At 38.3% G+C, this 19,137-nt stretch overlaps 1 protein-coding gene across 6 annotated transcripts in view; it reads left to right on the top strand.

The window, feature by feature from the left end:
• Positions 1-19,137, top strand: part of MAP4K3 (mitogen-activated protein kinase kinase kinase kinase 3) — a 74,993-nt gene that overhangs the window by 48,078 nt on the left and 7,778 nt on the right. For 5 of the 6 annotated variants that reach the window (XM_027697054.1, XM_027697055.1, XM_027697053.1 and 2 more), the window contains 13 exons: positions 1,241-1,283; positions 1,496-1,658; positions 2,657-2,760; positions 4,523-4,564; positions 5,332-5,416; positions 6,440-6,519; positions 9,056-9,116; positions 9,202-9,319; positions 12,320-12,378; positions 14,471-14,574; positions 15,347-15,518; positions 18,150-18,218; positions 18,337-18,429. In XM_027697054.1, coding sequence (XP_027552855.1) covers positions 1,241-1,283; positions 1,496-1,658; positions 2,657-2,760; positions 4,523-4,564; positions 5,332-5,416; positions 6,440-6,519; positions 9,056-9,116; positions 9,202-9,319; positions 12,320-12,378; positions 14,471-14,574; positions 15,347-15,518; positions 18,150-18,218; positions 18,337-18,429 — 1,193 coding nt within the window. The remainder of the gene's footprint in view (positions 1-1,240; positions 1,284-1,495; positions 1,659-2,656; positions 2,761-4,522; positions 4,565-5,331; positions 5,417-6,439; positions 6,520-9,055; positions 9,117-9,201; positions 9,320-12,319; positions 12,379-14,470; positions 14,575-15,346; positions 15,519-18,149; positions 18,219-18,336; positions 18,430-19,137) is intronic. The other variant, XM_027697051.1, reaches the window with a different exon arrangement.

Genomic DNA, 19,137 nt, shown 5'->3' with positions numbered 1-19,137 from the left:
GCACCTAAACCCTGTTGTTGAAACAAGGACACGTGGTCCTTTATGCAAACATCTGTCACGTTTATGCCAAACTGTTGGCTTTTCTGTTTGCTTGGCTGCCCAGTAACATTATAATGGCTGCCTGAAATGCAGGAAGAATATGAAAGAAAATATAAATGGAGCTTGGACACACATGACTGAGGACTTAAACTTGGTCCCATGGTGGAGATAATTTCTACCACCATAGCAGCTGAAGTCAGAAGTCCCCTTCCAAGCTTCTCTGAAATATAAGCAACAGATAAGATGCCAGGACAGAAACTCCTGAAGAGAATGAAGCAAAGCAGACAAGTTGTTGACCTGTAAACATACAAACAGATATCTTACTACTTGGATATTTTTCCAAAACTTTGAAACATTATTTAAAAATAAGGAAAATATTGTGCAAGAATGTCAAGTTTTCACAGCTGTATTCCTAATTTATTTAATGGAAATAATTTTCAGTTCAAAAAATATTAGGAAACAGGGCAGTATAAGAGCTTTTAAAAACGTACAAAGTTTAGGGATGTAGTTGATTATTTTTTTTTTAATGCAACATATTTTTTAAGCTACAGAACCGGGAGAGGAAGAATGCTACTCATGCTTCAACCTCTTGTTTTCTGCTGATATCCTGTACTGTTGAACCGACCTGTTGAATTGTTCTTGCGTTAAAAAGTTGTCTTTCCCAAGACTTCTGTGAAAAAAGAAACTGATGGAAAAAACAAAACCTAAGAACCCAGACAGTTGGGTAGCTGACCACTGCAGATGAATTTTACTTTGGGGCTGTTTAAGTCATCAGTAGTAAATTTTCCAAGGGGTGGTATTCATCAGTTTTCTTGTAAGTTCCCTTTGCCGTGCATACCTACAGGTGGCCCTTTAGAAAAGCTCACTGATACCCTAAATCCTTTTCCTCTCAACAGAGTAAATATCAGGCCTGCTGTGTATCTCCCTACTTTGTTCTGCACAAGTATGTGCATTTTCAACAAATCAGTTCATGACACTCTGTGCTCTCTAGGGGGGATCTTTGACACTTGTTTTCATATAGTATCTGTGGTATAACAAAATGTTTGGAAGTATTTGTGATGCAGTTATTTGGATATAATGATGCTGTTGTCAAGTTAATGGGGCTTATTTGTATGGCATTTATAAAACCCTGTATCATCTTGCAGACTGCAAGACAAGGTTCAAGGAGGGTAGCAATCTGTTTTGTTTCTTCTCTTTATAGTGCTACTATGAAACCTAAAGTGCCACCTCCTTTACCACCAAAGGTAAGTGAGGGGGATTTTATTGCCCAGAAGAAAAGGACACTTTAAATAAACAAATAAATGCAGAATATTTAGATTACTATATTGATAACTCTTTACTTGTGAAAGTTTCAGGATCCAAATATTGAATATGGGATTTTTTACTCATTGAGAAGTAGCATGGATGCTTTGAATCTTTTATCATTGTGTTTTTATTATTAATATGTCTCTTTCAGCCTAAATCCATCTTTATCCCCCAAGAAACTTATTCTTCTGAAAATGAAAATCAAGGGACAATCAAGAGATGCCCAACATCAGAGAGTCCAGCAAAATCTGCATCGCACGTTCCACCCAGACCACCCCCTCCTCGACTACCTCCACAGAAATCTAATCCTCTAGGTAATAAGAGTGACCCAAAGAAGTATACAAGTATTTCTTAAATAATCTAATGTGATTTTATTTCTGCATTCTCACCCTGTGCACACATTAAAACATACCAAGGTAATTTTTCTATGGTGGGCAAGTAACAGAAAGTGCATGAAAGCCAAAATGCATGAAGAAAGCATGCTTTACCTCTTAAGAGGGTCAAACGTACCTTCTGCCAAAGTCACTGACACGATTCCTGCTGATGCCATCAGTGACACGATTGCTTTCCTAAGCAACAGGCTTATAATGTGGAGTATCAGGATTGTTAAAAAAAGTATGTATGTAGGTTTCAGGTTCAGTACGTCAGCCGTTGTCATTTGACATGTCAAGAACAGAATTCTGCCTTCAGAGTTTGCTTTTGTATGTAATGAACTGGGTTGGGTAGTATAGGAGGTAACTGTGTTTGTTTACTGTCTGCTCAGGCTGTTCATTTTGTGCTTTTGTTAGTCTGATGCTTTGAGAATTGTCTTGGACTGGCTTCTCTTAAGCAAGCTTAATGTCTGACTCTTAATTGATACCTTGCCAGGTTTCCTTGCTTCATACTCAGTACTGCAGTTGATGTATTAAAGATTTGACTCTAATGCTTAAACATCTAGTGCTAAGAAATGCTTCAGGGCTGTTTGTAAGGAATCAGTAATTGAAGTGTTAGCTATTGGCAAGTTTTTCTTTGGGTATGTTCAATACATTTTTCCTCATAACTGTGACTGCATCCCTTTCTATGCCCCATTGGAGTTGTTATATTAATTACCAAAAGTCATGGACTGAGGTTGAATGTGGCTCAATAGATGGTTATATGTGCACATAGAAAAACATGCATGCTTCTGAAATAAATTAGAGTATTGTGTACTGTATTGTATATAGTACCCGTTCTGACTTAAATGGAAATGTTGGCCTTTTAAAATTGTTTCTAGGTTAGATTACTCTCTGAGGTGAAGGTAGAAAAACACATTTTTAAAAATTAATCTTTCTAGGTAATGGAGTCACTTCTGTACAATTAAATGGTGAAAGAGAGGAATCGCCACAGAATGAAGCTAGAGACACTAATTTTTTAAGGAAAGAAAAGAAGGAAATACTGGTAGGTATTTAAGGTGTTCTTTTAAAGTTTTCTTGACTGACTGTTTTACATGTGCAAGGAAAAGGAGCAGTCATACTCTTTAGTATTAAAATTATGCTGGATGGCATCTTGTTTTACTTGGAATCAAAGCACAGTTTCTTAGATTGTCTAGTTGTGATACAGTCTTAAGCTGAAGTTTGAGTTGGTGTTTAAATTTCCTTAGAAACTAACATTATCATGGATATATACAATTTACTTGCTCCTTTGCAGACCTCAGAAATGTAATGAGAGCGAGACCCTGTGAGAGAGATGTGATGCATTGTACTGAGCAATGACTTAAACAAGGAAGTGGGGGATTGGAATGTGCTGCCTCCTGACAGCTTACTGGGGTATTTGGCTGGCCCTGGGAATGGAGCTGAATTAGAGTTGTTCCCGAATGAGTCCTCATCCTAGGTGTAGGCATACAGGCTTTTTAGTATTTAGGAGGAAGAAGATGATGAAAATGTAGATTGAAGTCTAGATAGGCAAGCCGTTTGCCTGCTGGCCTCTGCAGCTCCAGGTTTCAGGGTTTAGTGCCTTGGGTTTAGCATCAGACTTGAACTACATGTACTCATATGGAGTTGTGCTCATGGGGAGAATGCAGCCTTACACCATGGGTAACCTGAACCAGCTGTGAGCTGAGGAAAGGGTCCCCTTCCCGCACACCTTGCTCATTTTTCAAGTGAGGATTTCCATCAAGTCAGAAAATGGCTTCCAGAGTGGTCACTCCATGATGCAAAAGCAAGAGTGGGAATGTGAGATGAGAGAGTGGGACATCTGTAGTTAGAATAGGTTAAATGTAACATGAAACTGTCCTCTTTGGGGGCTTCTTCTAAGGGTGAGGCTGGAAATGTCACTTTTTTTGTGAGAAAGGAAGAGGAAGTAGACCAGAAACCTTGTCTAGGTCTTTGTTTTGTTTTAAGAAAATGCCAGTAATACTGGCGGTACTTTGGAATGTAGGATTACCTGAACAGCTTTGAACTCGTCATTTGAAATTGTGTGTTTGAAGTTTACCATGTTACCTATAAAATACATTTCTTAAGAAGCATGTTTTTGCTGGGAGAAATTGATACTGATACAGGAAAATGCATATAGTACTGATTGGTAAAATTTAACGCTGTAATATTGAACAATTGAGCAATATTGTTTAACTCCACAGTACTGGATATGGTATTCTTACAGGCACCGTCATAATGTGAAAATGCTGCATAAGGTTATGCAAACATTCATTGAGGAGATATTAGGGAATCATGGTAAAGATTTTAATGAAAGAAAATAATGCTGGTAGTTTGTGGTGTGTAGTTATTAGAGACACGTGGTCGACAAACTCATACAGAATTATGGAACTGTCTGTTGGAAGGGAGGTCTTTAGTCTCACCTCATGCTTACAAATGGGACTGTAGCCAAAGCTCAGCCAAGGTTTTCAGGTCTAGTACCTATGGCATTGGGCACAGTGGAATTTTTCAGGAGATGCCCAGTGTAGTGTAGAAATATACAACACAACTCTATTGTCTTAAAAATCTGCAGGGAGCATTTTGTATCTGTTTCTTATGTAGATGTAAGTACTGGCTTTTTATTTTCTCTTAATGTAATTATGCTTAATTATTTATCCAGTACTTTTGACAGCATTCTGAAAAATTTTTTTACTTCTATTTTTGTTATGCTGTCATGTGGGGAGAAAATATGCATGTTCATGCTTAGTGTGCATGTGTGTGTAAACATACTTTTAAATTTTATTTTCTAGAAACCAATTAGTAATGGCCTTCCTCCCACACCTAAAGTACACGTGAGTATTGCTGAGTCATATCAATGCATGTTGGAAGCAGGATGTGTTTTCTTACTAAACTGACAGAGTACATTTTTTGAATGTTTGTAGTATTTTTTTTTTTAATTATAAAATCCAATATCATTTAGAAATGCTAAACCACTGTATGGTATTTTAGAAATCACCCTTAATTTTGTGCTGTTGGGGTGAATTTTGAAGGTTTTTTGTTTACTTGCTTTTTTAAAAAAGTGAGTGATAGTTATATGGCTAATGTCACACTAGTACTTAGGTACATAGTGATCTCAGTAGCTGATCTCTCCCAGGAACTGCACATAGCTCCAAGTTTATGCTATGCAGCTCTAGGGTTCAAACCTTCTGAAGATACGATTCATAGATGCCTTAGGGCTGGAAGTAAGTGTTGCAGATACCCATGTGCACCCTCGAGGAATAAAACAAACTAGAATTTTATTGTAACATCTGTGTAGACTTGTCACTGTGCTTTTAACCAGCACTGTGATCAGAAGAACCAGTCTTTCCGTTTCTTGACCATTTGTTTCTGCCTTCACCACTCTCCTCCACGTGTGCTGGACAGTGTATTTGTGTAGTCATGCTCTGCACCACACAGGGAATTCATCTGATTTTAAACTAACTTCATCAACTTGTTTTCTGGATGAGGTTATTTCCCACATGGCAACTCTTAACCTTTCGTTACTACTTGAAGTAAAAATAACCCTACTGGAAATGTAACATTTTAATTTTTCAATATTTAACTGTTTTCACTTCTACAGATGGGTGCTTGCTTTTCAAAGGTTTTCAATGGCTGTCCATTAAAAATTCATTGTGCAACTTCATGGATAAATCCAGATACAAGAGGTACTATATGATGAGTATTTTACCCTTTTTGTCCTCTCCTTGGATTTCAAGAGTGTCTAGATGAGCAAGACTATTTCTTCTAAAATAGACATATATTCATATAAACAGGAGTTGTTCTTTAATTATGCTGTCTGAAGTTATGGTGTTCTTTTAATGAAGATATATTTGGTGCAGATCTTTGCTGTGATTAAAAAGAATAAATTAAATATCAAAGTTAAAGGCTCTTCTTAACATTTTAGTCCAAAGGATGCCAATCCTAATTGATTTTTTAAAAATCTGACTTTTAGAGGTCCTAGTTGAGATTTATTTCCTTATTGTTCACTTTTTGGGGTTTTTTTCCCTAGATTTTTCTGGTCCTACAGGATTCTGCCACTGTTTATTTTTACATACATTCTAGTGCTTTATTATCTTGCCTGATGAAAGAGATAATTGGTAATATTGTACTTACTTTGTCTGCAATTACACCTTTTGCTTATAAGCTCCACAGACATGCTACTGAGCTAGTCAGCAAGAAAACACTTAGGTTTTTTTAGAAATTTAAATTATGGAAGTCAATCTTTTGCAGTTGACATCATCTCAGTATGAGATGTCTGTCTTGTTTGCATGCCTAATGCAATCCAGGGTTTGGATTATGTTCAAATGAGGCACCCACAAAGTACTGAGAAAATGTTCTAGTCGATACTGCTGTAGAAGTACTCCAAAAGAAGACAATGAATATTTCACATAATATATGGAAATGTCTAAGTAGGATATGTGGAAATTATCCACATGAGTTCTTGCTTTTGGTTGAATAGCTTTTTTTAATTTCAGTTGTTAGTCATAAAGAAAAAAGACTGATCTTCCCTAATGTCTTAAAACAGCCCCATCCAGAAATTGAAGCTTCCTTAGCAGGATTAATTTTCCATGTTTTCAAATACCATAACTATTATAGTTTGGTTTGTTTCAATGTGTGTAATTGTTTTAAGTCTTATTTTGGTAAAGAGCTGCACATACACCTCCCTGAAATTTTGTTTGTGTTTGCAGATCAGTACTTGATATTTGGTGCAGAAGAAGGTATTTACACACTGAACCTCAATGAACTTCATGAAACATCAATGGAGCAGGTATATTTCTGGTTTGATATTTTTGAAAAAAAAATACATCCCTTTTTTAAACCACTCAATGTTGTATAATCCTTGTAAAAGTAGTTTTTACTACATTTATCTAGGCACTTGCTACACTGAGAATTATCTTAAATGTTCGCTATTGAGGATACTTTTCAGTCATGTTTGAGTGCTTTGTAGGCTGAACCATGTTCAAGTAGGAGATCTTCACCTGTCAGTGTTTTGAACTTCATCATAGTGCATTGGTCTGCAGTTAAATGATTAGGTAAATAGTAAGGAATTTCCCTGATATATTTTGGTTGAAAGTTTCTATTTTCCTTAAAGCTTTGGTACAATATAGAATTTTTGCAACAAACGTGTTTCAGCTACAGGGAAGCAAAGAGATCCTTTATACACTAGATTCCATTCTTTTGGTCTTAAAAGCAGCTTTTCTGCTTTCTGGTGAGACTCAGCTTACTGAATTCCACCTAAAGCTCTGTCTCTGCAGAGTCTTATAAAAAATAATTTTTTTGAGGGGGTACTGGGGAGGGGGAAAATGCCAATTGCAGGCTTTTCTGTATGGTGTCTTCTCCATCTCTTTTGTTACTCTCTAAGAGACTTGTTTTCTTTCCTGCCTTCTCCCTAACTTAGGGAGCTATGCATCTGCTATCAAGATGGAGGATTTTGCAAGGACAGCCTTCATACTGTAAGCTGGAGGCACTGGTGTTTGTTCATCTTCCAGGGTCCAGATGTTGTAGATATGTCTGTTTGTTGAGAGGGAGGCCTAGCTAGCTTGAACTGAGCTCCATGTAACCTTTATTCATACTGATGCTTGAGTTACCTAGTTTAAACTTAGCTCAGGAATGTCTCTGCTGCTGCACTACAGTCGTAAAACCCACCCTGAGAAATATCACTAATGCAATAATACTTGTAGGCTCGGTAGACCAAGGAAAGATTTGTTTGGCTTTTGTCTTTGCTCCTTGGGGTCTGGTTTTGGTTTGGTTTTTAACTGGCAAGGAAGGAGAACAGGTGTAATGAAAATCATGTAGTGTGTGGTCTAGTGAGCTTTCAGGGAAGTGTTTTAATGAGCACTTAGAGACAAGAACAGATGCTTGCTAAAACAGCCACTGTGGAACAAAAGGAATGGAGTGATCAGTCAGTTAACCTGCTAAGTTGAAGATTTGCTGTTCTTTAATCCTCAGATCCAAACCTAATAAATCACAATATGCTGTGCACCTACAGAAGGCCAATCAAACTTGCATTTTATATTTTGATACAAGCAGGCTGGTAGCTTATTACCGTAGGTGTTTCTTACAGTGTGTTTAGATTATGAGAAGACTTCCGGAATAGAAGTGCACCCTCTGTGCTAACCATTTATCACATCATTATTTATGGCAACAGTCAATAGGGCCCTAATAGCATTTTCAAGAGTTGTGTTTTATGTCATCGTTTACTCTGAGTCTGATACAACTCAGTATAAAAGTCAAAGTAGTATCCTTCATTATTTTTCACTACATTCCACTTCACCAGTGGACAAAGCAGAAGTAATATATGTTTCCAGGAGTTAGAATACCTTCAAGGTTAATCTTGGAATCTTTTTTTAGGGGGAGTTGGTTTCTTGTTTTCTTCAGTGTTTTGGGTTTTTTTTAAAAGTGAAAGAATTGTCCTCCTGAGTGGTCTGTCTAGCCCAATAGTCTGTTTCCTAAAGTGGCAGTGGGAAATGCCCATGAGTTTGGTCACTGTCTGCTGTCTGTTCTCCTCAGACTCTACTACAGTCATTGAATCAGAGATGTTGGAGGATCCCTACCTAATTGTTTTTTGTGTCCATTTTTGGACCTGCTGAACATAAGTATGTCTAATCCCTTGTTTAGGCTGTTGATACTTTCCACCTCCATGACATCTTGTGCCAGTAAGTTCCAGAAGTTAGGTGAGAGGGAAAAAAAGTAATTGTGGTTTGGTTTTGTTTGTTTGTTTTTTTTAAGGGACGTCTTGTTGCTTTCATCCTCATCTTTTTAGTAATTGCGGGATTTGACAAGTAACAGTTTTGCCTTGACCACTTGTTGCATCTGTTGATGTCTGAAGTGAAATCCAGGTGGAAAGTCCCTTCAAAGTGCCACTTTTAATTGTGTCAAGAGATTTGGACTATCACAGGCTTTAGAATGGCTGTGGTTTGTTGACCATGCTTAACTTACTGAAGTTTATGTTGTTAAGCTTTTCTTCTTTGAAGGAGAAAATGTAGTGTTTTTTTAAGTTTTTGAAAAAGGATTGATTGATCTTTATATTGACATCTTGTGGAATAACTACAGTGTACTTGAAGACATGCGTATAAAATGTGCTAATTGTCTAAATGTTAATGCATATGTTAAATATCGCATGTGTGCCTAAGATTTACTCTGAATTAACTCTGGAATCCAGGTAAACGTTACTTGGCTTAAGCTAATTTCTGCTGCAAAAATCAAGTCAGTTTTGTCCTGTCATCTATGCAGATACTAATTGATTAATACCTTGTGTATATCAAATTGAATACTACTTCTTTGTTTTTCCTTCCATTTATCAGCTATTTCCTCGAAGGTGTACGTGGTTATATGTCATGAACAATTGTTTGTTATCAATATCTGGTAAGTTACTGTGCTATCTTTGAATGGTGGTGCTGGTAAACATTTGGTTTTGTATTTGAAGTGTGGTTGGTTTTCTAATTTCCAGGTAAAGCTTCTCAGCTTTATTCCCATAATCTACCAGGACTCTTTGATTATGCAAGGCAAATGCAAAAGTTACCTGTTGCTATTCCAGCACATAAACTCCCTGACCGAATACTTCCCAGGTAAGTACCTCTCATCAGATGTATCAGAATATCTTAATTGTGAGAGTTCAGGATATGCTTGTGAAACTCTGGGAATACCAAATAATGTGGAGCTCTGTTTACAAGTTGCACTCACGTGTGCATTAATCAGAGGGTTAACCCCTACATTTGCACAAAACAAGATGTGAATATACTCTTATTAAAGAAATGGCTTTTAGTACATCTTACCTTCTTGTCACGTAGCCTCTTGTTTCTGGGCATAGCTCAGAGCATAGCTCTTTTCAAGTCTAGTATGGTAAATCCTGCTTGTTCTTGGTGCTAAACAAAACCTGTGGTCAGTATTGTACCTGAGATATTTCAGGCATGTAGAAATGATCTTACATTAGGTACTCTAGGCAACATCTTTCAATTCTATTAAAAAAAGTGTGAGGATGTGTAATGCAGAGGGAATGGGCTCACGGCTTTTGAAAGCTAGAAGAACTGGAGCACACATTTAACATTCATCATTGGCTGGTCGTTTTTCACAGGCCAGTGTAGAAGATACTTTTGCCTCTAGGTACCTACAGTATGTTGTGCATGCAGTCCCTCCCCTCCAACTTTATTTACTAAAAAGTGCATACAAAATTCCAGAAACTGGGTACAGTGCTGACTGCCTGTCAGTTTAGGAGTGGTATTCTCCAATTTAGTGCTCCCTCCTCCATTTTCCCTCCCCCTCCCCTGCAGTGGGATGGAGAGGAGAATTGGAGGCACAGAAGGTAAAGATCATGGGTTGAGACAAGAACAATTTACTGGAAACAGCTATGAGATAAGAAGGAACAGTAACAGCATCAATACTAATGACAGAGGGTACAAGAAAGAGCAACACAGAAACAATACTCAGAAGGGATCCTTTTTTCCCTGGAAGAGACTCCCTTTCCCCTGTCCCCAGCAATGACCTGAGGTGGTAAAGAATAACCTCTGTGTCCTAGCCATGCCCTTCCTGGCTACTATCAAAATAGAACCTGTCCTGACCAGAACCAGGACACTGCCAAGCAAGCCTTGGTAGTCCATTCAAATCCCAAGAGGAGGAGGTAGTAGCACTAATCTAGTTTGCAGAAAAATCTTTGGTTCTTAAAGTGCATAGTGAGACACTGGTTTTTCTAATATATTAGGATTTTTGTTAGGAAATTGTATTATAAAAAACTTGTTTCTCTGCTACCTTTGGTTCTATTAACAGCCTATTAACACAATTCTTGGATTCGGGGAAGGCTTCTTGTTCAGTTATCTGCAAACATAATGGTGCAATGCTTGTCTGAAAATTATGTTCTTCCTAGAGGGTAAATTCTAAATAACTAAGAGATGATTTGTGCTTTGAATTGTTGTCTTCTGTGTACCTGCACCACTGTTCTGCACCTTTCTCTTCTAAATGTGACTTTGACTGGGTGACTTTGGTTTGAGGACTGAATCAGCAGTGGGCTGATAACTGTAATTATCATAAGGATCATGCTAGCAAAACTTTCATATTATATTCAGCCTGGAATGACACCTCACCTGAGTTGCAGAGGGCTCAGAAAATTTCTTGTCCAGTCATGTCCCTTCCCAAGAAAAATGCAGCACAACCTGAATGTGCAAGTGCCAAGCCAGTCAGTCAAAGGCAGGAGAGATTAATTTAGATAATCTGTTTTGCTGTTTTACTTCTTATGAGGATTCAGTGTAGTTACATTTAGCCAGACAGAAGACCTACATCTGAAGTAGGTCTGAAGAACATCTTTTTTTTTTTTTTCCCTACCAGACCCCCAATAAAGTGTATTCTTAAACAAGTTCCTGGATACTGTGATGATGAGTGCTGCATGAAAAATGTACATATGTTAAAAGCAAAGTTTTCGGTAGAGAAATTGCAATACAAAATAGGATTTGAAGTAATTTGTGAGGCTTGTATATTCATTTGCAAAATGATCTAAGCTCAACTTATGATAATTGGTAGGCAAACATTCAGTAGCAGAAAATATGCCTGTGCTAAGTCTCCATTCCAGCTTCTTTCTCTGGAGTGTTCTTGAGCAGTTCCTTTCAAATCTTTCATGACTTGTTCCCAGGAAAATTTGTGACCAGTATTCAGTTTTCATGCTGCTCAGACCTGCTGCATTATCAGTCACTTCTGGACAGCTCCATGTGAAATGCTGTACAACTGTTTTCCCAGTTCATAGCTTTGAGTGCAGCCTCTGTCTATCAATCCACTTATTCCCATCTTTTCCACAGCATCAAATTAGTTATTTTTATTGTCAAAACTACTGTGGCCAGTCTCAATACTGCCTGTTGTCTTTCTAGACTGTGTAGAAACTCTGATTCCCACTACCAGCAAATAACATCTTCCCTGGCTTATCTGATAAATTTCCAAATAATTGTTTTCATGATTTCTCAGGGAGTGTCCCCTGCACATGAGAAAAGATCTTGCAAAACTGCCTTCTAGTCCCCCTTCATACCTCCTCTCGAAATGCAATGCTGTGCTGCCTTTGAAAATGTGTGCCAACTTTAAACTATTGGTTTGCAAGGACTGTGTCCCAGCAAACTATCCAGTATGGCATAATTTCCCACACTCCTTGTGTCCACACGTCTTGTCTTTGAACTACAGTGTCTTAGGACCAGGTGGAGTTTGTGTAGTATCCAGCACAAGATGCAATAAGTTACAGCATTACAAAGAATAATCATCACGGCAGAACCAATAGACTATCCAGGCACGTGTATAAATACATGTAATTAAACAGCAAGAGAGAGTGGTAAATGACACTTGATGGCAGTAAGGTACCTATTCCTCTCCATTCCTGACTTTTAACTGCATTCATAATGCTGCATAACTTAGTAGCACGTCATACTGACAGAGGGATCACCATGTATGTTCTAGGCATATTATTTTGAGAAGAAATATACAAACAGATATATTTTAGTTTTTTAGTGAGGCAAATATTTTTCCATCAGTGACTGTCTAAAAATCAAATTCACTTGGTTGTTAAGGTTGATCAGTAATTTTGTGTTTATCTCTTGTAGGAAGTTTGCAGTATCTACAAAAATTCCTGACACTAAATGGTGTCAAAAGTGTTGTGTTGGTAAGTAAAGGTCTGGAGAATAAGTATGAAGAAGCAATGCAAATGGTGGCAGTATTTAAGATGATCGTGTCAGGTTTAGGAGATGAAGGGAGAAGAGACTTTTGTCATTGTTATGAAATTATGCATTTGCAGACAGTGAGCTCATTCAGGTTAGTCCTTGTGTTTAAGTAATTAAACTTTCCCATTTAGCTCTTTATATTTAAAGACAATTTGCAAGAAATGCAGAGAAGCAGAATGGTGTCAAAATTTAAACCAGTCCTGAGGAAGAACCTAATATCATGGATGGAGCAACTTAAAGAAGTTATCATCAGGATTAAGCTGTATGACTTCCTAGCACAAGTTTCAGTTATCAATATGGGATGATAAAAAGCAAGGAGTATTTTCAATTCTTTGAGGACAGTGTTGTCTCTGAAGCATTTATAATGTGTTCAGTAATGTGCCAGCTACTGAAGTCTCAAAGTTGCACTGTGTTAAGGGGGGAAGATAGATTTAAAAAACAAACAAACAAAGAAAAAATCCCAGGAAAGGTAACTATGTGTGTCCCAGAAATGTTCTACCTGGTATTCCATAATCAAATGTTTGGTGTGAGGAGTTCTATTACCCAGGATGTTTTCAGAGATTTGGTGGTAAGAGAGCATGTAATTTATCCTGATAATATCTCTTAATATCTCTAGGGTATGGTAAGGTGTTAGTGATACATAGATAGTGATATATTTGTGTGTATGTCCAGCCCGAGCTCTAATTGAAGTGTCCAAGTCAAGCTGTGAGTGTTAATGGATGCTGAAGGGAACACCCAAAGGGGTGGAGTGACAGGGATCAGAGTATGTATGAATGCTTGCTTTCTGACATGAAAATTAATTTGGAAGTCCATATGTTTCCATGTTTCTCTTTATAAAATGAGAAACCTAGTGGTGTGCTGCTCTGTGATCCTGTGATTTCTGTCCTGTCAGGCACAGAGTTTAACAAGGGTGCCGTAGTACTTGACAGTATGAGGGAGAGTCTTGACATTCAAGAGATGGCTTAGCCTGATAAGCCTGGAGCCCTTCTTGCATGAGAGGTGTAAGTGATAATTTGTGAAGGCAACAAGGGGTGGCTGCAAAAGGCATGTCCAAAGGGAGAAACAACAGATTCCCCTCTGCACAGCTTGCTTTGTGCAGCCTGAGCCTCCATTCCTGCTGGCAGCATAAGTCTGCTTTTGGCCTTGGGGAAGCAGGAGTGTCACAGGAGGCAGATAAAGACAAGCACGTCTGGTCTTCTTTCTGCACCTTTTAGGTGTTGGTAATTGCCTGTTTTGTGGTTTCTGCTGCTGAGTTCAGCCTTGCTAAGAGTTGCACCAAGCATTATTTGATGCAGTCTGCAGGCAGTCTGACTGATGTTGAGGGAGAAATTGGATTAATGAAATTAAGAGCTGATGTTTAAGGTGCCAAGGGATTGCTGATGAGTTTCTGTGTCGATAAGGTAGCATGAGCATATTTCAGTTGTTATCTAAACTGTGTTGTGAAGTGTCTGATGACCCACAGTCACTTTGCTGCACAGTAAAATCTGGTCTTTAGATGTATAAAGTACAAAATAACACTTGTTTGTCTTAAAGGATATGTTACTAGTGCTTAAGGAGTGAAATTTTGTCAATATTGTAGAATTGAAGTTGAGAAACTTCAGATTTCACAGTACCTGATTTTGCAACTTTGTTCTCTGCCCCTTTTTGAGTTCTGATAAACAATGGAAGAGCAGCACTTCTGCTTTTCTGTTGTTCTTCAGTTTCAGCTGAATTTCCTGACAATCTAGAAGTGTTCATCAGAAATACAGAGCTCCTGGATTTCAGACTTGCTGTGAGGGTGTTGGAAGGGCAGCTGAGCTGTTCTCAAGTGACAGTGGTTGTTCACTGCCTGCTGAATAACTGTCTGTGTCACAGAAAAAGCCATTCTTCAACAGCTGCTTATGATGATTTCGAGATAGCTTGGGCAAACCAACATAGTAGAGCCAAGACACTTCAAATGTGTATACAGTCAACTATTTTTTTGTGACATGGTTGGAAATTGTTTATAACTTGTATGTGCTTAGTACACTAATATTCTATGTCCTTTTTTGACAGTGAGGAATCCCTACACAGGCCACAAGTACCTTTGTGGAGCACTACAGTCTAGCATTGTTTTGTTAGAATGGGTCGAACCAATGCAAAAATTTATGTTAATCAAGGTAAAAGTACAATTACTCTTGTGTTCAGTTCTTTTTATCTTGTAGTGACTTGTTAAGAATACAAGTATTAGCCATTTCTTGATTTATTATTTTCTCTTGGTTTCTGTTAAATTATATTTTAAATAGCTATTTAAATGTGTCATATTAACTAACTCAAAATACTTACGAGAATGTTCATGGTTTTTATGGTGCAATTCAGTCAGAGAACTGAGTCCTTCTCTCCATGAACATTGCCCTTCCGTTTCACAATAGAAAACTCTGGGTGACAGACTGAGACATGGCAGAGTGAAGTGATAAAACTGCTTAACAATGGTCTTGCTCCCATACCAGAGAGAAGGTGGCCACTTATTCTATGTTTTGTGACGCTGGAGGTGCCCAGAAGTACTTGTTATCTTCCCATCTGACACCACCTGAAGACACAGAGCCAGGGTGGACTCATATTTGTAGAAAGGCAGTTGCTGTAACTTGATCAGCCTGGAAAAGAAGGCTTAGAGGCTTATTAGCCAGTGATGAGCACTCTTTTCATCTGTGGGCAGCTGCATAGGACACACATGATGAAAGACATGCTATCTTATTTTAACTGAATTACCATGAGATGCTCTAAACTACTTAACTCAGGCTTTTTATATTTATCAATTCCTGTTATCTGAAGAAGTAAACATAAATGTTACAAAATGTATGGCATAAAATCTACTATGCAATTTAAATATCTAATAGCAACTCAGACAACATTTGTTTCCCTTCTAATATCTATTTTTGTTTCTAAATCTAGCACATAGATTTTCCTGTACCTTGTCCACTGAGATTGTTTGAAATGCTGGTAGTCCCCGAGCAGGAATTCCCTTTAGTTTGTGTTGGTGTCAGTAGAGGAAGAGACTTCAACCAGGTGGTGAAGTTTGAGACTGTCAACCCAAATTCTACCTCTTCGTGGTTTACAGAAACAGGTTTGTGTGCTGTTGTAATTGCATTCAGAGATGTTCTTTGTTCTTCTGTTATAGCTGAAGCACTAAAAGGTGGGTTTCACTGAGGAAGGAAATGGTTAAATCATTAAGACTAAGTGATCATTGTAAGTTCTCTGTTTAAAGGAGTATCTGGTTGTACCTGCTTGTACAACAGCACTTTTTTTTGATGTTTGTACTTGTTAAACTGATTGGATTTCTTGAGATTTTTGATATAGCAGAGGATAGAGTTAGAGTTTCTTGCATTTCTATAAATTACGCTGTACTTTATTACCCACTGTGCTGTTCTGTGCTCTACCCTGGCACCATGACTTCTATTTATTTAATAGATTTTAGTAGAATTGCGTTCTAAGCAATTTCTTTCAACATCTCTGTAAGGTGTGGTTTGGCTCTCCTATAATATGCCACTGTGGTTAGAAGTGGTGTTATCAGCCTCCTGCTGAGATAGAGCATTCTTCTGGTGTTTATGGAAAACAAAAGGGATTATGAGAACTGGTAGCAGGAAACCAGGTATCTGCCCCGTCACCAGTCTGGGCACCATGAGCGAGGAGGCCACTGTCTGAGCAACAGCAGAAATTCTCTTTAAGAAGTGTGCTAAGAATTACCTTTTTAGAGTTTCACGATTGTCCCTTAAACCTAGATGCAGTAGTGAACCAGCCCTAGTCATAGCCTGCAGGTTTAGAAGCTTTGTTTTTACCAGACATAGATCCCTTGTCTATTCACGATGAATTTATACGTAGCCCTGTGCTGGCATACACAGGTAGGAGTCCAGCTGAGTGTGTACTGCCAAATTCATTAAGAACAGCAGTTTCTACCAGGAAGATACTCACTGACTTTCCTGCTGCTGAAAAGAGCATCAGATTTTGACACAGTTTAAGGCATAGTTACAAAAAAATCAAAGGAGCAGTGAATGGCCAGTTAATGCACTTAATGACTTCAGACAGTGCCTTCTATTTTCACTCACTCATGTAGCTATGTGACTTTATACTAGAGTCTATAAAAGTAACATGCTGAAGAAAGATGTCCTGTTGTCATTTCTCTCTCAATATTGTACAGGAATACTAATCCCTTCCCAGTTTGGTTTTTTTGTAATGTGGAAAATTTAGCATTGCATCGTACCTTCCAAACCCACTTTTTAAATTTCCTTTAATCACTTGTGTGTTCTCGTGTTGTGTCTGTTCTTGTTTTCTCCTATTTCTTTGGCTCCAGTTTAAATCCTTTTGTTGGATTGATTTATTCCTGTCCCCTGCTGGGAGGAGAGTGATAATGCAATCAAAGAGATTTTTTTTTAATTTTGTTTTTTTTGAGTGAGGAAAGTGTGTACTATACAGAATCACAGAAAGATTTGGATTGGAAGGGAGACCTTAAAGATCATCTACTTCCAACCCCCCTGCTATGGGCAGAAACGCCTTCCACTAGACCAGGTTGCTCAGAGCTCCATTCAGCCTGGCCTTGAGCAATACCAGGGATGGGACATCCACACTTCTGTGCAACCTGTTATATGGTCTCAAATAGTTTCCATCAAATAGTAATTTTTATCATTTGACATTTGACATTATTTTGTAAATGTCTGATCAAGATATTTTAAAAAAATTAGCCAGGGGGTTTCTCCCCTGACGTCCTTCAGCCAGTGCAGTGCATGTTTCCATATCGCATTTGTGGTTGCAAAGATGTTTATCCTCCAGTCTTTCTGTTGCACGCTTTCATTGTGGCTGCATCTACCTTTGGTATACCTTCCAAGCCAAACAGCAAAAAAGAGATGGAGGGACCATCTCATGAGCACATTTCTGCCATTGTTGAGGAGTTTTTTTGCTTCTCAGCAGAACCATGGATTTTATAATTTAACTGAGAGCTGCTTTTGCATTTTAGGTAACATGCTCTAATTTCTCACCTCTAATGGATTTACTGAGTTTCTCTTTTCTATGTGAAAGATAGAATCACTGGCAGTAACGTTGAATTAGTAAAAGCTGCTTTATGTGTAATTTTAATGTTAACAAACAAATGGACCAAAACTACACTTCTCTTTTGAGATGAAATGTCCACTTGTGGATCAAATCCCTGTTGGCTGTGATGGAGACTGCTGCATCTGTAACCCAGAAAAGAAAAAAATAACCCTTCCTTTAACAGTTTTGATAAGAAAATAATCTGCTATTTTTGGAAGATTTGGTATGGAAAGTCTGCATATAACAGCAAGAATTAAGTAGTAATATGTAAGTCTGTAGCAGGATTTAGAAATAAACAGAAGAAAAGTGCAATGAAACAGCATAGTGTGTGTAGTCACACAGTCACATATATCTGCCTTTTTTTGTAATAGCAATATTAAATTACACCAACAGAGAATGAAGGGAGAACAATGTACATGTGAATTTGCTTCTGTGACGTGGCTCAGAAAAGGCTGGATTAAATCCATACTTTAATATTTTAGCTTCAGTTTTCCTGTCACAGTCAACATGTTAGATAAGTAGACATGCCTAAGAGAAGAGAAATGTCACTGGTAAGATGAAGATTTTAAGTAGATAAAAACACTAACCCATCGAATTGTCTCAATCTCTAGAACTTGCATTTCAGATTTCATGCTAATTTATGTTATGAACTAACACTATCATTTTTTTATAGACACTACAGAGACGAGTGTTGTACATGTAACACAGCTGGAGAGAGATACCATTTTGGTGTGTTTGGATTGTAAGTTTTAGTATCAGCTAAATATATGTTTATGCATGTACATGCATACTGTCTGTCTTTAAATTAGGTCATATATTGAAGATAATTCTTGGTTAACATATCCTTACTTATTGTCTAGGCTGCATAAAAATAGTGAATCTGCAAGGCAGGTTAAAATCCAGCCGCAAACTGTCATCAGAGCTCACATTTGACTTTCAGATTGAATCAATAGGTAAGTTTGATTTCATTCTTAGTTTTAGATATCCGTGTAGACTATAGAGCTGGGCAATCACCAACTATGTGAAATTTAACAAGAGTAAGTTGTAGATTCCACACCTGGGATGAGGTAATCCTGGTTGTATGTACAAATTGGCAGATGAGAGGCTGGAGAGCAGCCCTGTGGAAAGAGATCTGGGGGTTTGGATTGATGGCAGTCTGAAGATGAGTCAGCCAAAAGGGCCAGCCGTGTCCTGGGGTGCATCAGGCTCAGCATCACTACCTGGTCAAGGGAGGTGATTGTCCCACTCTGCTCTGTGCTGGTGCAGCCTCACCTTGAGTCCACTGTGCAGTTTTGGGCACCACAATATAAAAATTATGTCAAACTATTAGAGTGTGTCCAGAGGAGGGTGACCCAGATGGTGACAGGTGTTGAAGACAAGACTTAAGAGGAGAGCCTGAGGTCACTTGGTTTGTTCAGCCTAGAGAAGAGACAGCTCAGGGGTGATCACATCACAGTCTACAGCTTCCTCAAGGGGGGTGGTGGAGGGGCTGGTGCTGGTCTCACCTCTGTGGTGACCAGAAATAAGACACGTGGAAATTACATGTAGCTGCCTATGGGGAAGTTCAGGTTGGATATTAGGAAAATGCATTTCATTCAGAGGGTGTCAGTCATTATAATGGGCTTCCCAGAGAAGTGGTCGCAGCACTAAGCCTGTCAGAG

Source organism: Neopelma chrysocephalum, unplaced genomic scaffold (genome assembly GCF_003984885.1).
Source record: "Neopelma chrysocephalum unplaced genomic scaffold, ASM398488v2 Primary Assembly neopelma1_117, whole genome shotgun sequence".
NCBI classification, from domain to species: domain Eukaryota; kingdom Metazoa; phylum Chordata; class Aves; order Passeriformes; family Pipridae; genus Neopelma; species Neopelma chrysocephalum.
The sequence above is the reverse complement of the archived record's forward strand: the minus strand, read 5'-3'. Positions and strand labels throughout refer to the sequence as shown.